The sequence below is a fragment of the Rhinoraja longicauda genome, chromosome 2 (genome assembly GCF_053455715.1).
Source record: "Rhinoraja longicauda isolate Sanriku21f chromosome 2, sRhiLon1.1, whole genome shotgun sequence".
In the NCBI taxonomy this organism is placed as follows: Eukaryota; Metazoa; Chordata; class Chondrichthyes; order Rajiformes; family Arhynchobatidae; genus Rhinoraja; species Rhinoraja longicauda.
Window position 1 is genome coordinate 99,643,789 of NC_135954.1, and position 16,256 is coordinate 99,660,044.

The 16,256-nt window shown below is 41.0% G+C and overlaps 1 protein-coding gene across 6 annotated transcripts in view; it reads left to right on the top strand.

Annotated features, from left to right (window-relative positions):
- Nucleotides 1-16,256, top strand: part of zmynd11 (zinc finger, MYND-type containing 11) — a 131,596-nt gene that overhangs the window by 50,083 nt on the left and 65,257 nt on the right. For 3 of the 6 annotated variants that reach the window (XM_078424978.1, XM_078424979.1, XM_078424982.1), the window contains 2 exons: nt 10,874-11,033; nt 15,729-15,890. In XM_078424978.1, coding sequence (XP_078281104.1) covers nt 10,874-11,033; nt 15,729-15,890 — 322 coding nt within the window. Of the gene's footprint in view, nt 1-10,873; nt 11,034-11,312; nt 11,364-15,728; nt 15,891-16,256 lie in introns of those variants that run through there. The other 3 variants (XM_078424990.1, XM_078424999.1, XM_078425007.1) reach the window with 2 other exon arrangements.

The window sequence follows — 16,256 nt, forward strand, 5'->3', positions numbered from 1 at the left end:
ATCTTCAATTTGAAAAATCGTGCCATCAAGGAACCAGAATCTCAATATTCCAGTCCTATTTCTGATGTATTCTCTCTTTTGGCATGGCTAACCCGCTGAATGTGCACAGTTTCAGAAATAACCTTTTATTTCCACAACTGCCAGAAATTCTTTTAATGTAGCCTTCATTTTCCATCTGTATTTGATACATAGAACCCGTATTTGATGAATTAATTTTGTCTGTGTTGGAACTATCATTTATATTTTAGGATGTTTCTCTGTGACTGTTCCAGTAAATATGCTGACTCAAAATAGTTGCAATTGTTAAATCATGTAGCATTGCTTTCGCCTAAGCACAATAATTTCCTCTTGTGGTTTAGGTTTATTATTGTTACGTTTACCGAGGTACAGTGAAAAGCTTTGTTTTGCATGCTATCCAAACAGATCAGATATACTATATGTAAATACAATCAAGTCAAACTCAACTACAATAGATAGAGCAAAGGGGAAGATAGAGTACAGATATAGTTGTCAACATTGAAGCGCACCAATACCATAGACAAAGTCCACAATGGGGTAGAGGTGAATTGGGCAGTACCCCTAGAGGACCATTCAGAAGTCTGATAACAGAGGGGTAGGAGCTGTCCTTGAGTCTGGTGGTGCGCCTTTTCGGCCTTCAGTACTATCTGCTAGATGGGAACAGGGAGAACTAGGAATGATCGGGGTGGGACAAATCTTTGATTACATTGGCTGCTTTTCAGAGGCAGTGGGAAATGTAGTTGGAAGGTGATGGTGGGAAGTCGAGACTGCACGATGGTCTGGGCTACATCCATAACACTGTGATTTCTTGAAGTCTTGGATAGAGCTGTTTCCAAACCAAGCTGTGATACAGCCCACTAGTATGCTTTCTATGGTGCATCTGTAGAAGTTTGTAAGAATCACTGGTGATATGTCAAGTCTCCTAAGGAAGTAGAGGTGTTGATGTGCCTTGGCTGTTACATCAATGTGTTTGGTCCTCAGCAGATTATTGATAATATTAATGCCAAGGATCTTGAAACTCTCCATCATTTCCACTTTGGCACCATTGGCGCTGATTGGGGCATGTGCTCCCTGCTTCTTAAAGTCGATAACTAGCTCCTTCACTATAGTGAATAACACGGTACAAGTGTAACCATAGAAAATCAAATTTACTTGGCACACAGCAAAGAAATGAGATTCACATTTCTGTGACCTTTCCTAGAAAAGCACTCTTTTGCTATTTACCCGTAGTCCTGCAAATTATTCATGGTGTTGCTGACTATTTATTTCCATCGGCTTCAGTTTTATGAAGCAGCCTTTTTGAATGGGGTGTATCAGACACTACCTACAGACCTCCCAACCCTTCCGAATTTGGCGGAAAGTTTCCGCTTCCTTATTTCATTTCTGCCATTCCGATTTTGCCTCACATTTTCCCACAAAACACATGCCTCGCCGCTCAACCCGCCCCGCCACTGGCCCCGCCCCGCCCAGCCGGTGGCCCGACCCGCTGCTGTACCATCCTCGCCTCGCCGCTGGTCCCGCCTGGCTGCGGAGCGTGAGGCCCGTTGATGTTGAGGGGATATGAGGGGGGGGTTAGGGTGCGGGGGAGGGGGGCAGTGGCGTGGGAGGAGGGAGTGGGGTTCGGGGAGGGGGAGAGTGGGGGTTGGAGAGGAGGGGTGGGGGTTGGAGAGGAGGGGTGGGGGATTTGGAGTGGAGGGGGGAGGAGAGTGGGGAGAAGGGGGTGGGGGGGAGTAGGGTTGGGGGGACATGGACCGCTGTGATTTGCTGTTGAAGACCACTGGAGCAAGTATGTCTTCAATTAAATTAGGTATGTGCAGTTTTTTAAATGAAATTTTCTTCATAACTTGGTCATACATTTTATGACCATTGTTCATTTTATTCAATACCAAGAGAATTGGGATGTGTAAGGAAAAAGCAAAATAGAAAAAACAAAACAAAACAATTTTTTCTTTGATGTAAAAAGTATTTCTGTTCAATAACCTTTCTATAATAGTAGAATATACTCATGATAGGCCTGACATTGTACATGGAGTCCAAGAACCACAGACTGTTGGAAATAATAGTCGTTTTTCATACGTGAATGTAGCGCAACGTGTACGCGCATTTGGCGTGCATACTTTTCTTTTGCTGAAAAGTTGCATTACGCGCCATATTATGAATTTTGGTGTAAAATTCTGAATTTTGGACATCAAAATTCTGAATTTGTAAAAATCAAATGTTGGGAGGTCTGTACCTAAATATCTTTGTGACACAACATGGAAACAAGCCATTCTGCTCATCAAGCCCAGGCTGGCCATCAAACATCCATTTTATCCTATTTACATTTTATTTTCCTTGCATTCCCATCAATTCATTAAGATTCTGCCACACGCCTTGCACAAAGGTGCAATTTATGGTGGGAAAATTCAATGGTTTAATGGCACTTTATTGTCACCTGTACCTTGGTGCAGTGAAATTATTTTCTTGCATACAGTTCTGTAAATAATATATATGGCACAATCATACATACGAGCAATATGTAAGAATAGTAGATTTCACTGAGGCAGTACGCAAGAATTGCCATGTTTCTGGTGCCATCTTGCATCCTTCAAAGTTGTTAAAAATGTAGAATCTTGGTTATAAAGGTCCCTCATCCTGGTGGCAGTAAGTACTTGGTCAAAGTTGCAGTGGTCGGCCTTTTCCGGTGATGATGTCGGTGTCCTCTTATTACTGGTCTGCCGTTCATTGTGGCTGCAGGGAGCCGCCAATCCGCATGCTTGGCCTCTTGGAGTGGCACCTGATCCATTCGAGCCCCAGGCTGCTGCAGGTCCTCCAGCAGTCCACTCCTCAGCCACGACGACCTGGACTTGATAACCTGCGATCGCACCGTTCCCTTGCCTCACGGCCACCGCTTAGCCTCTGTCCCAGGGGCACCTCTTGCAGCCAACCAAACCACGTGGGATGTGGAAGGAAAATGAAGCACCTGGACGTAACCCACACAAGTATATCATTACTCTGTTCCCCAAAAGGAAAGTGGTGTAAACAACTCCATTCAGTGCTTCTGGGTTGTGTCAATGCTAAACTATTAAGCATGAAAACACCATTTAACTAAAAAAAACAAGTCAACTTTGAATTGCTATAATATTGTATGATAGCAATGTATCTTAAGCAACAGCATACCTGTGCTTTGTGAGCATTATTTCAAGATTTCAAATGGGCATTTCCTATAAACAGTCACGCTTGCAGAAATTCTTATTTTCCTTAACATATTGTGCATTTTAAATGCCAGAGATTTAAACGCCAAACACTATCCTACACACACTAGGGACAATTTTTACATCTACCAAGCCAATTAACCTACAAGCCTGTACGTCTTTGGAGTGTGGGAGGAAACTGAAGATCTCAGAGAAAACCCACGGGGAGAAACTCCGTACAGACCGCACTCGTAGTCGTGTTCGAACCCGGGCCTCGGGTGCTGCATTCGCTGTAAGGCAACAACTCTACCGCTGAGCTACCGTGCCACCCAAATTTATTGAAATTAAGTATAAAATGAAAAATTTGTGGGGTGCTTTTCTTTTGTTAGATGACATCCCAAAGCACTTCACCCTCAATTTTTACTGAAATGCGTTTGGAGTTATGTATTTAAATATGCCGCTGTTTTTGATATAACGTATTTTATATATCGTGAATGAATGACAGAATTTTCCATAATGAGAACAGAAATAGCAATGTTAACCAGAGACCAAATCTCCATTTTTTAATTAAACATCTTTGAATTCTTTGTATTTGCCTCAATGGGAACTGGTTCTTACATTATTATTTAATTTCAGTATTTCTGGCAATTGTTCAGAGTACTTGCATATGATCAAAACATAAAGAGAATCGAGGGTTATGGTGATAGTGCCGGAAAAATGTGGCTGAAATAGATCAGCCAGGAATGGCAAAATAAGCTCGAAGGCCAGATGGCCTATCTTCATTCCCAAATTCTTGTGTTCTTTGCAGCTAATGAAGTAACTGGAAAATGTTGATGGTATGTAAATTATGACAAAGTAAAATAAAAATAGGTTGCCGAGATTAAGTCTAATTCATCAAGTTAATCCTGATGCAGCAAAAGAAAGTTTAAATGTGTTGTACTTTAACTTTGCAACCAATGTATCTTATGTCTGTTTTTGATTGAGGACTATTCCTTAATGAAGACCATAAGCAAAAAGAGCAAGATAGGTCATTCAACCATTTGACTTTGCTCAGCCTTTTACTAAGATCATGGCAGGACTTCTACTGCAACTTCATCTTTCATTATTCTCGTAAAATTTAATGTGGAGAGAGAAGTATGAGGTGATGAATCTCTGTATGGAAAAATAAAGGCAATAAACTAAATTGGACCATTTCAAAGAGGGTATGCAACTGTGAGGTACACAATTCTTTGAAGTGGCTATAATTGTCTTTAATAAGCTAGTGGCTTTAATGAAACCAAATGTACTGAGTGAGTTCAATGCCAGCCTAAACGCTAAAAAAAATTGGCACTGATGACTTAAAATGAATGTCTCCTATAATGTTTCCGTTGGTGGCAGGGTCAGTAATCTGAGGAAATGCATAATTGGCAAAGAGTTTGAAGTCCACAGGGAATACCTTGTAAACCTAGCGACGACTACAATCTGGAATGTAATGGCTGAGAAGGTGTGGATGCAAATTAACACAGTGGCACTCAAAGTAGTTAAATATGAAAGGGAAAAGATTTTCAGGATGATGAGGCGGTGGGTAGTGGTGGGGTGAAGGATGGTAAGCAGTGAATTGTAATTCATCGGATTGCTCCTTTTGAGACCAAAGGCATGATGCTGTTTTATTCAGCGAATCCTATTGCTAAAAGTTAAAGGAGTAAGTCATGAGTTTGGGATCCTAGCAAATGGATCTTATTTTTGTTTCATTTCACTCTTGATATTTTATCCCATAAGTGCATAACATTGAACCATACAGCACAGGAACAGGCCCTTCGCCCACAATGTCCATGCTGAACATAATGTCAAATTAAAGTAATTTCCTTTGCCTGCACGTGATGCATATCCCTCCAGTTCCTGCACATCCATGTGCCTATCTAAAAACCATTGAAATACCATTATCGTATCTGCCTCCGCTACCATCCCTGGCAGTGCCGAGGCCAGGGCAGCATTTAATTGAATATGGCATGAAGGAGCCCTGCGTAATTGGAGTCGGTGGGAATCGGGGATAAAACGGGTTGGAATCATACTTAGTACAAAGGAAGATAGTTGGTCAAAGGGCAATTTCTATAGGGGTTCTTCAGGGTAGTATCTGAGGCCCAATCATCTTCAGCTGCTCCATCAATGACTATCCTTCAGTTGTAAAGTCAGAAGTAAGAATGTCTTTTTAGGCTTGCACAATGCCCAGCAGCATTTATGATTCTTCCATTAATGAAGCAGACCACGTCCAAATGCAGCAAGACATGAACCCTGGGCTGATCGGTGCCAAGTAACGTTTGCAGCACATGGGTGCCAGGCAATGACGATATCCAACAAGAGAAGATCCAGCTGTCACCCTCTGACATTCAATGGCTATATTATCCCTGAATCCCCCACTATCAGTATGTTGGGGCTTACAGTTCATTAGAAACTAGTGGAGCAGGCTTGTGCACAATGTGGCTATTAGAGTACGTCAGAGGCTAGGAATCCTGTGGGGAGCAACTTCTAATTTCCCCAAACCATCTCCAAAGCTGAAGTCAGGAGTGTGATGGACTGCACTCCACTTGACTAGATGAGTGCAGATTCAACAACACTGAGAAAGCTCAACACGAAAGGAAATAACAAACTGCTTGATAGGCACCCGATTGGCAACCATTCACTCACTCCACCAATGCACAATAGCAGCAGTTTGCACCATCTGCAGGATGCACTGCAGGAACTGATTGAGACTTCTTAGAGAGCACCTTCCAAATCAATGATCTCAACCAGCTAGAAAGACAAGGGCAGCAAAAGTTTGGGAGGATCCATATAAAAGTTATCCTCTAAGCTATACATCGCCTGACTTGGAAATATGCTCACCTTTTCGTCACCATCTTTGGGTTGAAATCTCGGCACTCCTTCCCTAAAAGTCTTGTGGTAATGCCCACGCTGCAAGAACTACAGCGATTCATGAAGGCAGCACATCATCACCTCTTCCAGTCATGGTCAAACAGCACAAAAACAGCCTCTTTGCCCCAGCTCATCTATGCTGTGACGAAGATACCCATCTAACCTATTCCTGTTTGGCCCTTGTTCCCATAAACCTTTCCTATCTATGTATCTGTTTAAATGTCTTAAATATTGTTATCGCACCTACAAATGTTATTGTACCTTCTTGAGGCCAATTAGGAATAGGCAATTCAATTTTGGCTCAACCTGTGAAGTCCATTTCCCTTGATCGAATACCAAAAATAATGGGAAAAATTGCATTCTCTCGCGTTTTAAGAAAATACTGAGCTCTGTGATTCTGCGGATTCTGTGTCCTAAATGCATGATTTGCGATAGGGTACTACGCAGGTATTAAAAGTAATTCAGAAAGCTAACAGAAATTATTGCTAATCGTGAGAAGATTCAAGATTCAAGATTCAAGATAGCTTTATTTGTCATCCAATATTGGACGAAATTCAGTCACCCACAGTCCAACAATAAAAGCATTAAATAGGCATTAAAATTACACAACCCCAAAAACACACAAAAAAAGAAACATCCATCAAAGAAACATCCATCACAGTGAGTCTCCTCCAGTCCTCTCCTCACTGTGATGGAAGGCCACAATGTCTTTTCCCTTCTCCTGCCGTCTTCTCCAAGAATTGACTACCAAAATTTGGAAGATTTGTGCTTCATTTACAGTGGCATTACTGAGCCCGCATCATCAGTGCAGTGTTAGTCAACTTATTTGCAGTTCAAAGTGTGTATGAAACAGTCTGTTGATATGAGCTTATTGTCTTATGAAGAAAGTTAGCTTTCACTGAAGTTTAAAAAAAATGAGAGGATACTGGGTGGAAACAAGATCGTCGGGATCTTCACAGGGTGAAAATGGAGGAGATGATTCCTCTTGGTAAAAAATATAGAAGTCGGAGTAACTGTTTGAAAATGAGTGGCTGCCCATTTAAGGTAGATGAGATATTGTTTTTCTTCAAAGATTTGAATATAGTGGTGGGACCAGAGCCTATAAGTCAGAGGTAGATTCTTGATAGGTTAGACGTAAAATGTTGCTGCAGATAGGCAGGAATGTGTATTTGAGACCATTCTTATTAAATAGCTGAAAAGATCTGAGTGGTCTATTCATTTGTTTGTTCATATTGTAAGTTATTGGGGCAAATCCTCCAAAATTATGGAAGAACTCGGGGATAAGGACCTGGACATTTTTTAAAACAGACATGCTGGCTGCAAAAACACAAAACCCCCCAAGGGATCACAAAGGAAGAACAAGTTCAAAGCCTGTCTTTGGGCCTGGGCAGCCACATGACTATGCGAGTGGTGAGAACAGGAAAGGCCGGGACAGAGATAACGAGATTACCTTGGAAAGACAAAGGAAGGAACGGAGCCCAGCAGACGGGGGTGAATAGCCCAGCAGCAAGACAATCACCATCGTAAATGGCCCATCCATCGGGACAATGGGAGCCCATCCAGGTGATGGGATAACGATTAGGCCGATGCATCGTGACATCAGCAAACCCATTATCATCGGAAGCCTATTGTTCATGCCAGATCGAAACTGGCAATCATCAAAAGACCCTTTTGTCCAGAGGATCACCTGGGAATATTCAAGGGAGAAACTCTCCGGTAGAAAAAGGGGAGCAGGCAAGCAAGAGAAGAGACCCCTTCTTGGTTTTCGGCTGCTCTGTTAGACGTCTCCTGACCCTGCATCGATCTAGCTGTAAGTACCCCTGACGACCTGGTGAAGTTCCCGAAATAGGATAGAGGTTGAGAGAAGAAGGAGATGGGGGGGGGGGGGGTATTTGTAATTAAATTGTGTAAAGTAAGTTTTTACGACATGCCCGATCATGTTCTTTCCATAGTCTTATTTAAAGCATAAGTTTAGTCACGTGTTATGTAGTATTGGTGAGATTCGATTTTCCATTTGTTTAATAAAGCCTGTAAATTTTAGACTCGCTTTGAGTCCGTCTGGGTTTCTGGTTTCTCTCATCAGCACGCTCTGGTCAAGTCAACCTTTTTATCATATCCCACCATAATTCCGAGGTCTAGAACCCAGGGGAATCCGGGCGCCTCGAAACGCCCACTCTCCCTTTTGTATTCTCTCTTGGGAACCGCTCGAGTGGAGTGGTGACCGGGGTGGCCGTTTGACCCACCGACAAGGGAGAGAATCACTCGGGCAGTTGGGCCCGAAGTGGAGCAAAGGGAACAAAACCCCTACAATATTAAACAAGTGCTAGTCTAACATGTTTTCATATTTGGAGACACAAGAAGCTGCAGATGCTGGAATCTTGAGCAAAAAAACAAAGTGCTAAAGGAACTCGGTGGGTCAGGCGACATTTATGGAGGGAATGAACAGATGCCGGTTCAGGTTGGGACCCTGTCTTGGACTGAGTCAGTCGGAAGAAGAGTCTTGGCTTGAAACATTATCTGTTTATTCCCTTCACGGATGCTGCCAGACCCGCTGAGTTCCAACTTTGCTCTTTGCTCATGTTTTTATATTTGTCGATTGACTTTGCCTTATTTTCTCTCAGATAACGTATTGTCAGGGTTCACAAGAAAGTACCTTCAGTCCTTCTGCTTCACATTGGTAAAACAAAACTTACAATTTCCTAATACCTTGGTGCACCTTAAAGCAGGTTTCAGACAATGATGTACTTCATGTGTTCATCCCTATAAAGAAAGAAATTCAGCAGTTAATTTCCTACAATGCAGTAAGTTAAATTTTAATGTAATTGACATTGGTGAAGGTTGGTATTGATTGGGATATATAAGAAGGCAAACTCTCAATGTAACTTCTCAGTGGGGAGTGTTTCCAATCATGCAGCAGTCCTCAATACTCCAGTCAATCTAGATATTCTGCTCAAGTCCCCATAGAAGGCCATGATCCCATGACCTTCAGATTTAGGATGGACAGAAAAAGTAAAATTTTAGCTAAATCTCATCATGGTATATCATATCATATCATATATATACAGCCGGAAACAGGCCTTTTCGGCCCTCCAAGTCCGTGCCGCCCAGCGATCCCCGCACATTAACACTATCCTACACCCACTAGGGACAATTTTTACATTTACCCAGCCAATTAACCTACATACCTGTACGTCTTTGTACGTATGTGGATTGAGACATCATAAATATTTAAGTAGTTGTATTCTGCCTGAACTAACAAGTTTGAAATGGGTTTACTTTATTATACTAGTGTTCAATTATTTTTATACCATGTGCTGCACATTTAAATGGAACATTCCAGTTTGTATTGGTTATACAGAAAACACCAATAATCTTTACGGTCCAGCATCTGATTCACTGGTTTTGGAATGCAAGCAGGGTGCAGCATGCAAGCAGGGTGTGTGGGCTGGGTGTGTTCAGCCAGCACTAGATTTGGTGTTCAAACTGAGAGTCAGGGACAAGAGTACGTTTGCAGCTAGGGCCTGGGTCCTTTCAAACTCAGTGTTTCATTGGAATATTTAATATTACAGTCTAACATTTTTTTTTAAAAAGAAGTGAAGCAAGGGTGAGTTTGAATGTTAATAGGAATAACTTCCAAATGTCTGGAAAAGCAGCTAATTTGGTGCAACTAATATCTCAACAGTGCAAAATTATTGAGCTTTACTGTTTTAACTTTTCAACTTTGCATCATGCCCTGTAACTCAATATTGACTGAGAAACGTATTCTAAATACAAGAAACTGATTCTCTGGGGAAATGCAAACCATTAACTTTATTCTGTTTAGAACATAAAACATAGAATGTTCGCATTTGAAAATCAACCGAGGAGGACTAATTAAACGTAAATGATAAATGGCCGCACCCTTGTGAATGTTATAGGACCTAGATCAAGGAGAGCAGGTGTTTGGTTCTGTGAAAGTGGCATTTCAGGTTGACTGGGTGGTGAAGGAGGTTTTTGGCATGCTTCCTTGGGAAGCGTATTGAGCACAAATGTTGGGGCAACATGGCACAGCTGTCCCAGCGGACCTGGAGTATTTGTGCTGTTCTGGTAGCCCAGCTGTAGGAAGGATGCCAATAAGTTGGGAAGGGTGCAGAAGAGATTCACTTCGATGTTACCGGGATTTCTAGGCTTGAGTTATAGGGAGAGGCTGGGACTTTTTTCCTTGCAGGAGATGAAAGGGTGACTTTATTGAAGTGCATGGATAAAGTGAACATTCGGGTAGAGGATTCTAAAATGAGACAGCATAGGATTAATGTAAGAGGGGAGAGATTTAAGGGGGACCTCAGGCAAATTTTTCACCCATGATAGTCTGTATCTAGTATGCGCTGCCAGAGTAAACTATAGAAGTGGATACAATTAGGACTTTCAAAAGGCATAATCATATATGATTAGGAAATATTCAGAGGGATATGGGCCAAACATAGACTTCTAGTCCAGAATGAAAACTTTGTCGGCATAGTCAAGTTGAGCCACAGGACCTGTTTTCATGCTATATAATTATGCTTCAATTACCTAAATTTCAATTAGAGCTCTGAAAATTAATTTTATTTTGCAATACAATATGCTGGTGTATATATTTGCTAAGCCAACTCTACAATAATAATGCAAAAGACTGAAAAATTGCATATAAGCAACTGAAAGTTGAATTTATGTCCTGACTTTATCATCTTAAATTGGTTTTGCTTTAAGGCAATACTCTATTTTGGTTTAGCAGTAATGATTGATTATAGTGGTGTTTGTGGTTTCTCCCCTAGGTTCATGTCTCGCCTTCACAGTATGCATCCAAAGGACGCCAATCGGCAGTTGGGACTTGCGGTAAAAGACGGACTGATTGTTGAAACGTTGACTGTGGGCTGTAAGGGTACAAAGGCAGGCATCGAACAGGAAGGATATTGGCTACCTGGGGATGAGATTGTAAGCATTTCTATATCCCGCATTGGCCACTTGTAGTGGCTTATAGAACCTCAAAAGAATTTGCTCCCAAGAGAAAGAACGCAGTTACTTGCAAGGATGTAAAATCATAGTTGTAGAACAGTAAAGCTGCATTATATTACAGTATAATTGTGTGATTTTAAAAATCCTCTTTTGAAGGAGCATGATTTATGAAACCGTGATCTGGTGTAAAAATGGGCAAGTACAATGACACAGAAAATGGTTCTGAATGTTTACTTAGACTGTGCCTACTCTCTTTAGGTCATCTGAAGTGCATCATCCTGTGCAGTCGTATGTGATTTTACAACCCAAGTAAGCCTGCAAGATTGGTCACTAGTGCTGTAGGCACATCCTTAAATTCACGGTTTTCAGTGTTCAAGACAACTTCTATAATATTCATCACGCAATAAATGATCATTTAGGAAACATGACTGAAATTTATCATTCTATGAAACTTGATAGAATGTTTATATCTATAATAAATGCATTTTTGGTGTATTTAAAAAGAAACACCTTTTTGCAGAAATATTTCCTGTAGTATACTGCAGCTTTCAATATTGTGTAACTACAGTTACAGTTGTCTCCAAATAAGAAGTTGTTTGACACTGATAGGGCCTAAAAATTGCATGTCGCATATCAATGACTTTACAAGTCCATTTTGTTAGCTTTCAGTTTTTAAATAAAATAATCTAGAAAAGGCCAATGAATCTATGATATAATGTTTGTTTCAGTAAGTTTTTGGGAGCAGTTTATTTGCTGATGATAACCCAATTTTCCTTAATGAGTAACTGCTGCTGGGCAAGTTGAGTAACAGGACTTTAAAGAGGTTGCAGGCCAAGTTGATGCAATTCAGACAAATTGGTAATCCTAATTGTTTAATTATTGGAGACAAGACTGGGTTGAATTCATTGTTTTGCATAAGTTGTTTAAAAAAATGCTTTGGATTATATATAGAGATAGAGTAATGGCTTCATAACTCATTCCAAATTTATACATGCTACTAGTAACTCAATATAATTTTCACCATTGGCCACAGTTATCTGCTTATCAAATAGTTTTATATTGTTCCGTTCCAGCAGTATGGCTTTAAAAATCAATCTAAACCAATGTGTTTCACAAACATCAAAAGGCAGTAAAGTAACTTGTGCAAATTGTATTAAGGCTAAGCGTTATTGTGCTGTGGGGGGTGGACTTGATGTTAAATTTTGTTGCCGCTTCCAACCTGTAAACCTAAATGTGTTTCCCATCATATAAAAATAAAAATGTATGAATGGATACTCAATTCTGCACCATTTTCAATGAAAAAAATATTTTCTTGTCTCTTAAAATCAGTTAAAGTTTGAATGTTGATGTCATTGCAGTCAGAGTTGCACAGCACAGAAATGGGCACTTTGGCCCAATTTGTCCATGCCAACCAAGGTGCCTACATGAGCTAATCCCATTTGTTTGCATTTGGCCCACATCTCAATAACATTTTCCATCCATGTACCTGTCCAAATTGTCTTTTAGACATTGTAATTGTACCCATCTTTACTACTTCATTTGGCAGCTCAGGAATGCCACTCTGTGGAAAACTTGCTCTTTGGGTCCCTTCATATATTTCCCCTTCAACTTAAACCTACGCCTTCTTCTGGACTCCTTAACCTAGGAAAAAGACGGTGACTAATCACTTTATGCTCCTCATGCTTTTGTATATCAGTATAAGGTCACCCTTTGGCTCCTTTTGCTTCAGGAAGAACAGCCCCAGTCTCTCGTTATAATTTAAACCTTCCAGTCCCAACATCATCCTTGTGAATCTTTTCTGCTCCCTCTAGCTTAACATCTTTTCTATAGCATGGCAACCTGTACTGCATCCAATACTCCCAAGTGTGGTCTCAACAAGTTCTAACTCTTCTGAATGCCCGATGGAACCATGCCATATACCATTTTCACCACACTGTGTCACACTAGAACATTTCCCAGGGCCCTACCATTCACTGTATGTCCTGCCTTGGTTTAACTTCACAAAATGCATCACTTGACATTTGTCCAAGTTAAATTCCATCTGCCATTCATTTGCCCACTTTCCCAATTAATCTTGATCCTAGTGTAAACATAAACAACCATCTTCACTGTCCACCACGCTACCAGTTTAGGTGTCATCCGCATACTTACTAACCATGTTAACAACATTGTCATCTACAATAATGATTTGGATGACAAACAAAGGTGAACTCGGCACCAATCCTTGTGCTTCATTGCTTGTTATGGTTCAATCTAAATTACAACCCTGCATTATCATCCTCCGACTCCTTCCACCAACCCAATTCTGCCTATCCATTGTCTAGCTCACTGTGGATCTCTTGTGCTTCACCTTACAGACCAGTCTATCATGTGGGTCTTTGTCCGCCAAATTTCCTTTTGAAGTGTAAATTATATGCAAAGGATCCCAGCTGCCTATATCTGACATTTGCTTCCGTTTTCTTGACCAGAGACTCAATTTTCCTCCTCAGTCAGGATTCCTTAATCATGCCAGCTTTGCCTCTCATTCTAAAAGAACATGTTAGCCCTGAACTTTCCCTATCTCACTTTTTCAAAGCTTTCCACTTTCCACATCCCGGTGGATTAACAGCCTCTCCTAATCAACTTTTGCACGATCTTTTTATGGTTTTGCCAAGTGTCTCCAAAGTTGATCTAAAAGCAGGGGATAATCATATCTTCAGGAAGTAGTTATATGCTGCTTGGATTTTGCACTTGGATTCATTGAAACATTTATGGTATTGATGTTAAAGAGGGGAGTTGTTCAACTGACACTGTTCGGGGGCAAAGGGAATTTAGCTAGTGCGATCAGAAGTGTCGACTTAGGGTGAGACCAGCAGCCCTGCGAAACACAGATAGTTTGTGCTTGTTAAAATTGAGCTATTTCGATTATAACATGACCTTTTGATTATTCTGATTTAGCTCCCTGCTGCATACGTTGAGGATTTGTACCACCACTCAAGCATCGAGCAAAAGGCCCCATACCACTTTGTCTAGATCCCTCATAATTTTGTACATCTACATTAAATCCCTCTTTAGCAACCTTTTTGTTTCAAAATAAACAACCACATCATCGCTGTCTCACCTCATAACTATAATTCTCCCTGAAACATTCTTGCCTCTCCCTTGCCCATTCTCTGGTGCTGTACATTCCTGAGTGTAGTGACTCGCACTGGCATTACTCTAGCTGGGGCATATCTTATGCTGTATGCCATTTCAGAGTCACTTCCTGGTTCCGTGTTCAATGCTTCTGCTAGCATTACCAAGCTTCGGATATGCTTCTTCCATCAGCAATCTATCTATCTTACTATCTTCAATGATTTGCACCAGTATCCCTCTGTTCCTTTATCCTTCAAGTATTTTTTTCCCATTTGTAATTTTGTCAAACACTTCCTAAAAACCATACACAGGTTAAAATTGCACCCTCGTCAAAACCTGGCTTCTTGAAGCTCCCCTTCTCTGCATTGAACCTTTTGGGAACATTATGAACTTAAAGCTGATGATCGCACACTAGCAGAACTATTAACTTGTAGAAAATGGTTAACAGAGGAAAATGGCTGATGTATAATGGTAATATGCTGCTTGTTCAAAAAGCTGCCAATTCTGAAAATCTGAAATAAAATGAATTCTCGAAATCCTCACCAGGTTAGACAGTATATTCTTTGATATTGGTGGCACAGATGTTTAATAGGGTTTTAGAATAAGTGTGTCCACAATGGTTTTAGGAAAACCTATTTTTTTGCTGCATGTTCAACAATGTGATGAGAGCAGTCAGAACTGCTCTTGTTGAATTTTCATGTTAGATTGCCCAGCATATTTGCAATAAAAGCCCAAGCAAAACTGGAGGATGTTTGATCAAGCAGTAAACTAAGGAATAGAATTATAATTTTAGAGCTAATCTAATATCAGCCAAAACATTATGACCTGATGAGCCAAAACATTATGACCACCTGCCTAATATGCTGTTGGTCCTCCATGTGCAGCCCCATACGCAGCAGGGTGCAATGCACTGTATTGTGACACAATACCTCCCGTGGCCAACTTTAACATTTTCTGTGACTTGTGCCACAGTAGACGTTCTGTCAGTTCGGACCAGACGGGATAGCCTTCGTTGCCCTCGCACATCGATGAGCCTTGGGCACCCAACACCATGTCGCCGGTTTGTGGTTTGTCCCTCCTCGGACCACTGTCGGTAGGTACTCACCACTGCTGACCGGGAGCACCCTACAAGCCTTGCCGTTTCAGAGATGATCTGACCCAGTCGTCTGGCCATAACAATTTGACCCTTGTCAAAGTCGCTCAGGTTTTTTACTCCTGCCCATTTCTCCTGCATCCAATACATCAACTTCAAGAACTGACTGTTCACTTGCTGCCTAATATATCCCACCCGTGACAGGTGCCATTGTAACAAGATAATCATTGTTATTCACTTCACCTGTCAGTGGTCATAATGTTTTGGCTGATCGGTGTATACTTGCATAATGATGTGAATTATATTTGGTGTCCAGAGGCTGTTGCTTAATACAACATTTAAAGTGACATCAATGTTTTAATGCTACATCTGATTTCCATCCTTCTCCCCATATCTGTTTACTTAGAACTACTTTGAATTGGATTCATTTTAGCTTGATCTAAAGTAAAATGTACTTTCCATTGCAGGACTGGAATGCAGAAAACCATGACTGGTATTGTATGGAGTGTCACATGGTAGGAGACGTCTTGACTTGTGATTCCTGCTTCCGAGTGTATCATCCAAAATGTCTACCTGATGAATTACGACCACAGGATAACAGTTCACATTGGCAGTGCCAAGTGTGCAGGGTGAGTATCATCTGTTTACAATATAATTTTTTTTATAAAGCAAGTGCAGCATTTTTAGTAAGTCTGCATATTTTTCCCTGATTCTCATGACATTTATGCAAATACAAGTTGTATGATTTTGGTTCAATTATATTTAATAGCCTGAAAAGATGATAAATTCTGCATTAGACACAAAAAGACAGGCAGCATCTCCGGAGAGGAATGGGTGACGTTTCAGGTCGAGGCCCTTCTTCAGGCTAGTCAGGGGAAAGGGAAACGAGAGATATAGACGTTAGCGCAGCGGTAGAGTTGCTGCTTTACAGCGAATGCAGCGCCGGAGACTCAGGTTCGATCCTGACTACGGGTGCTGCACTGTAAGGAGTTTGT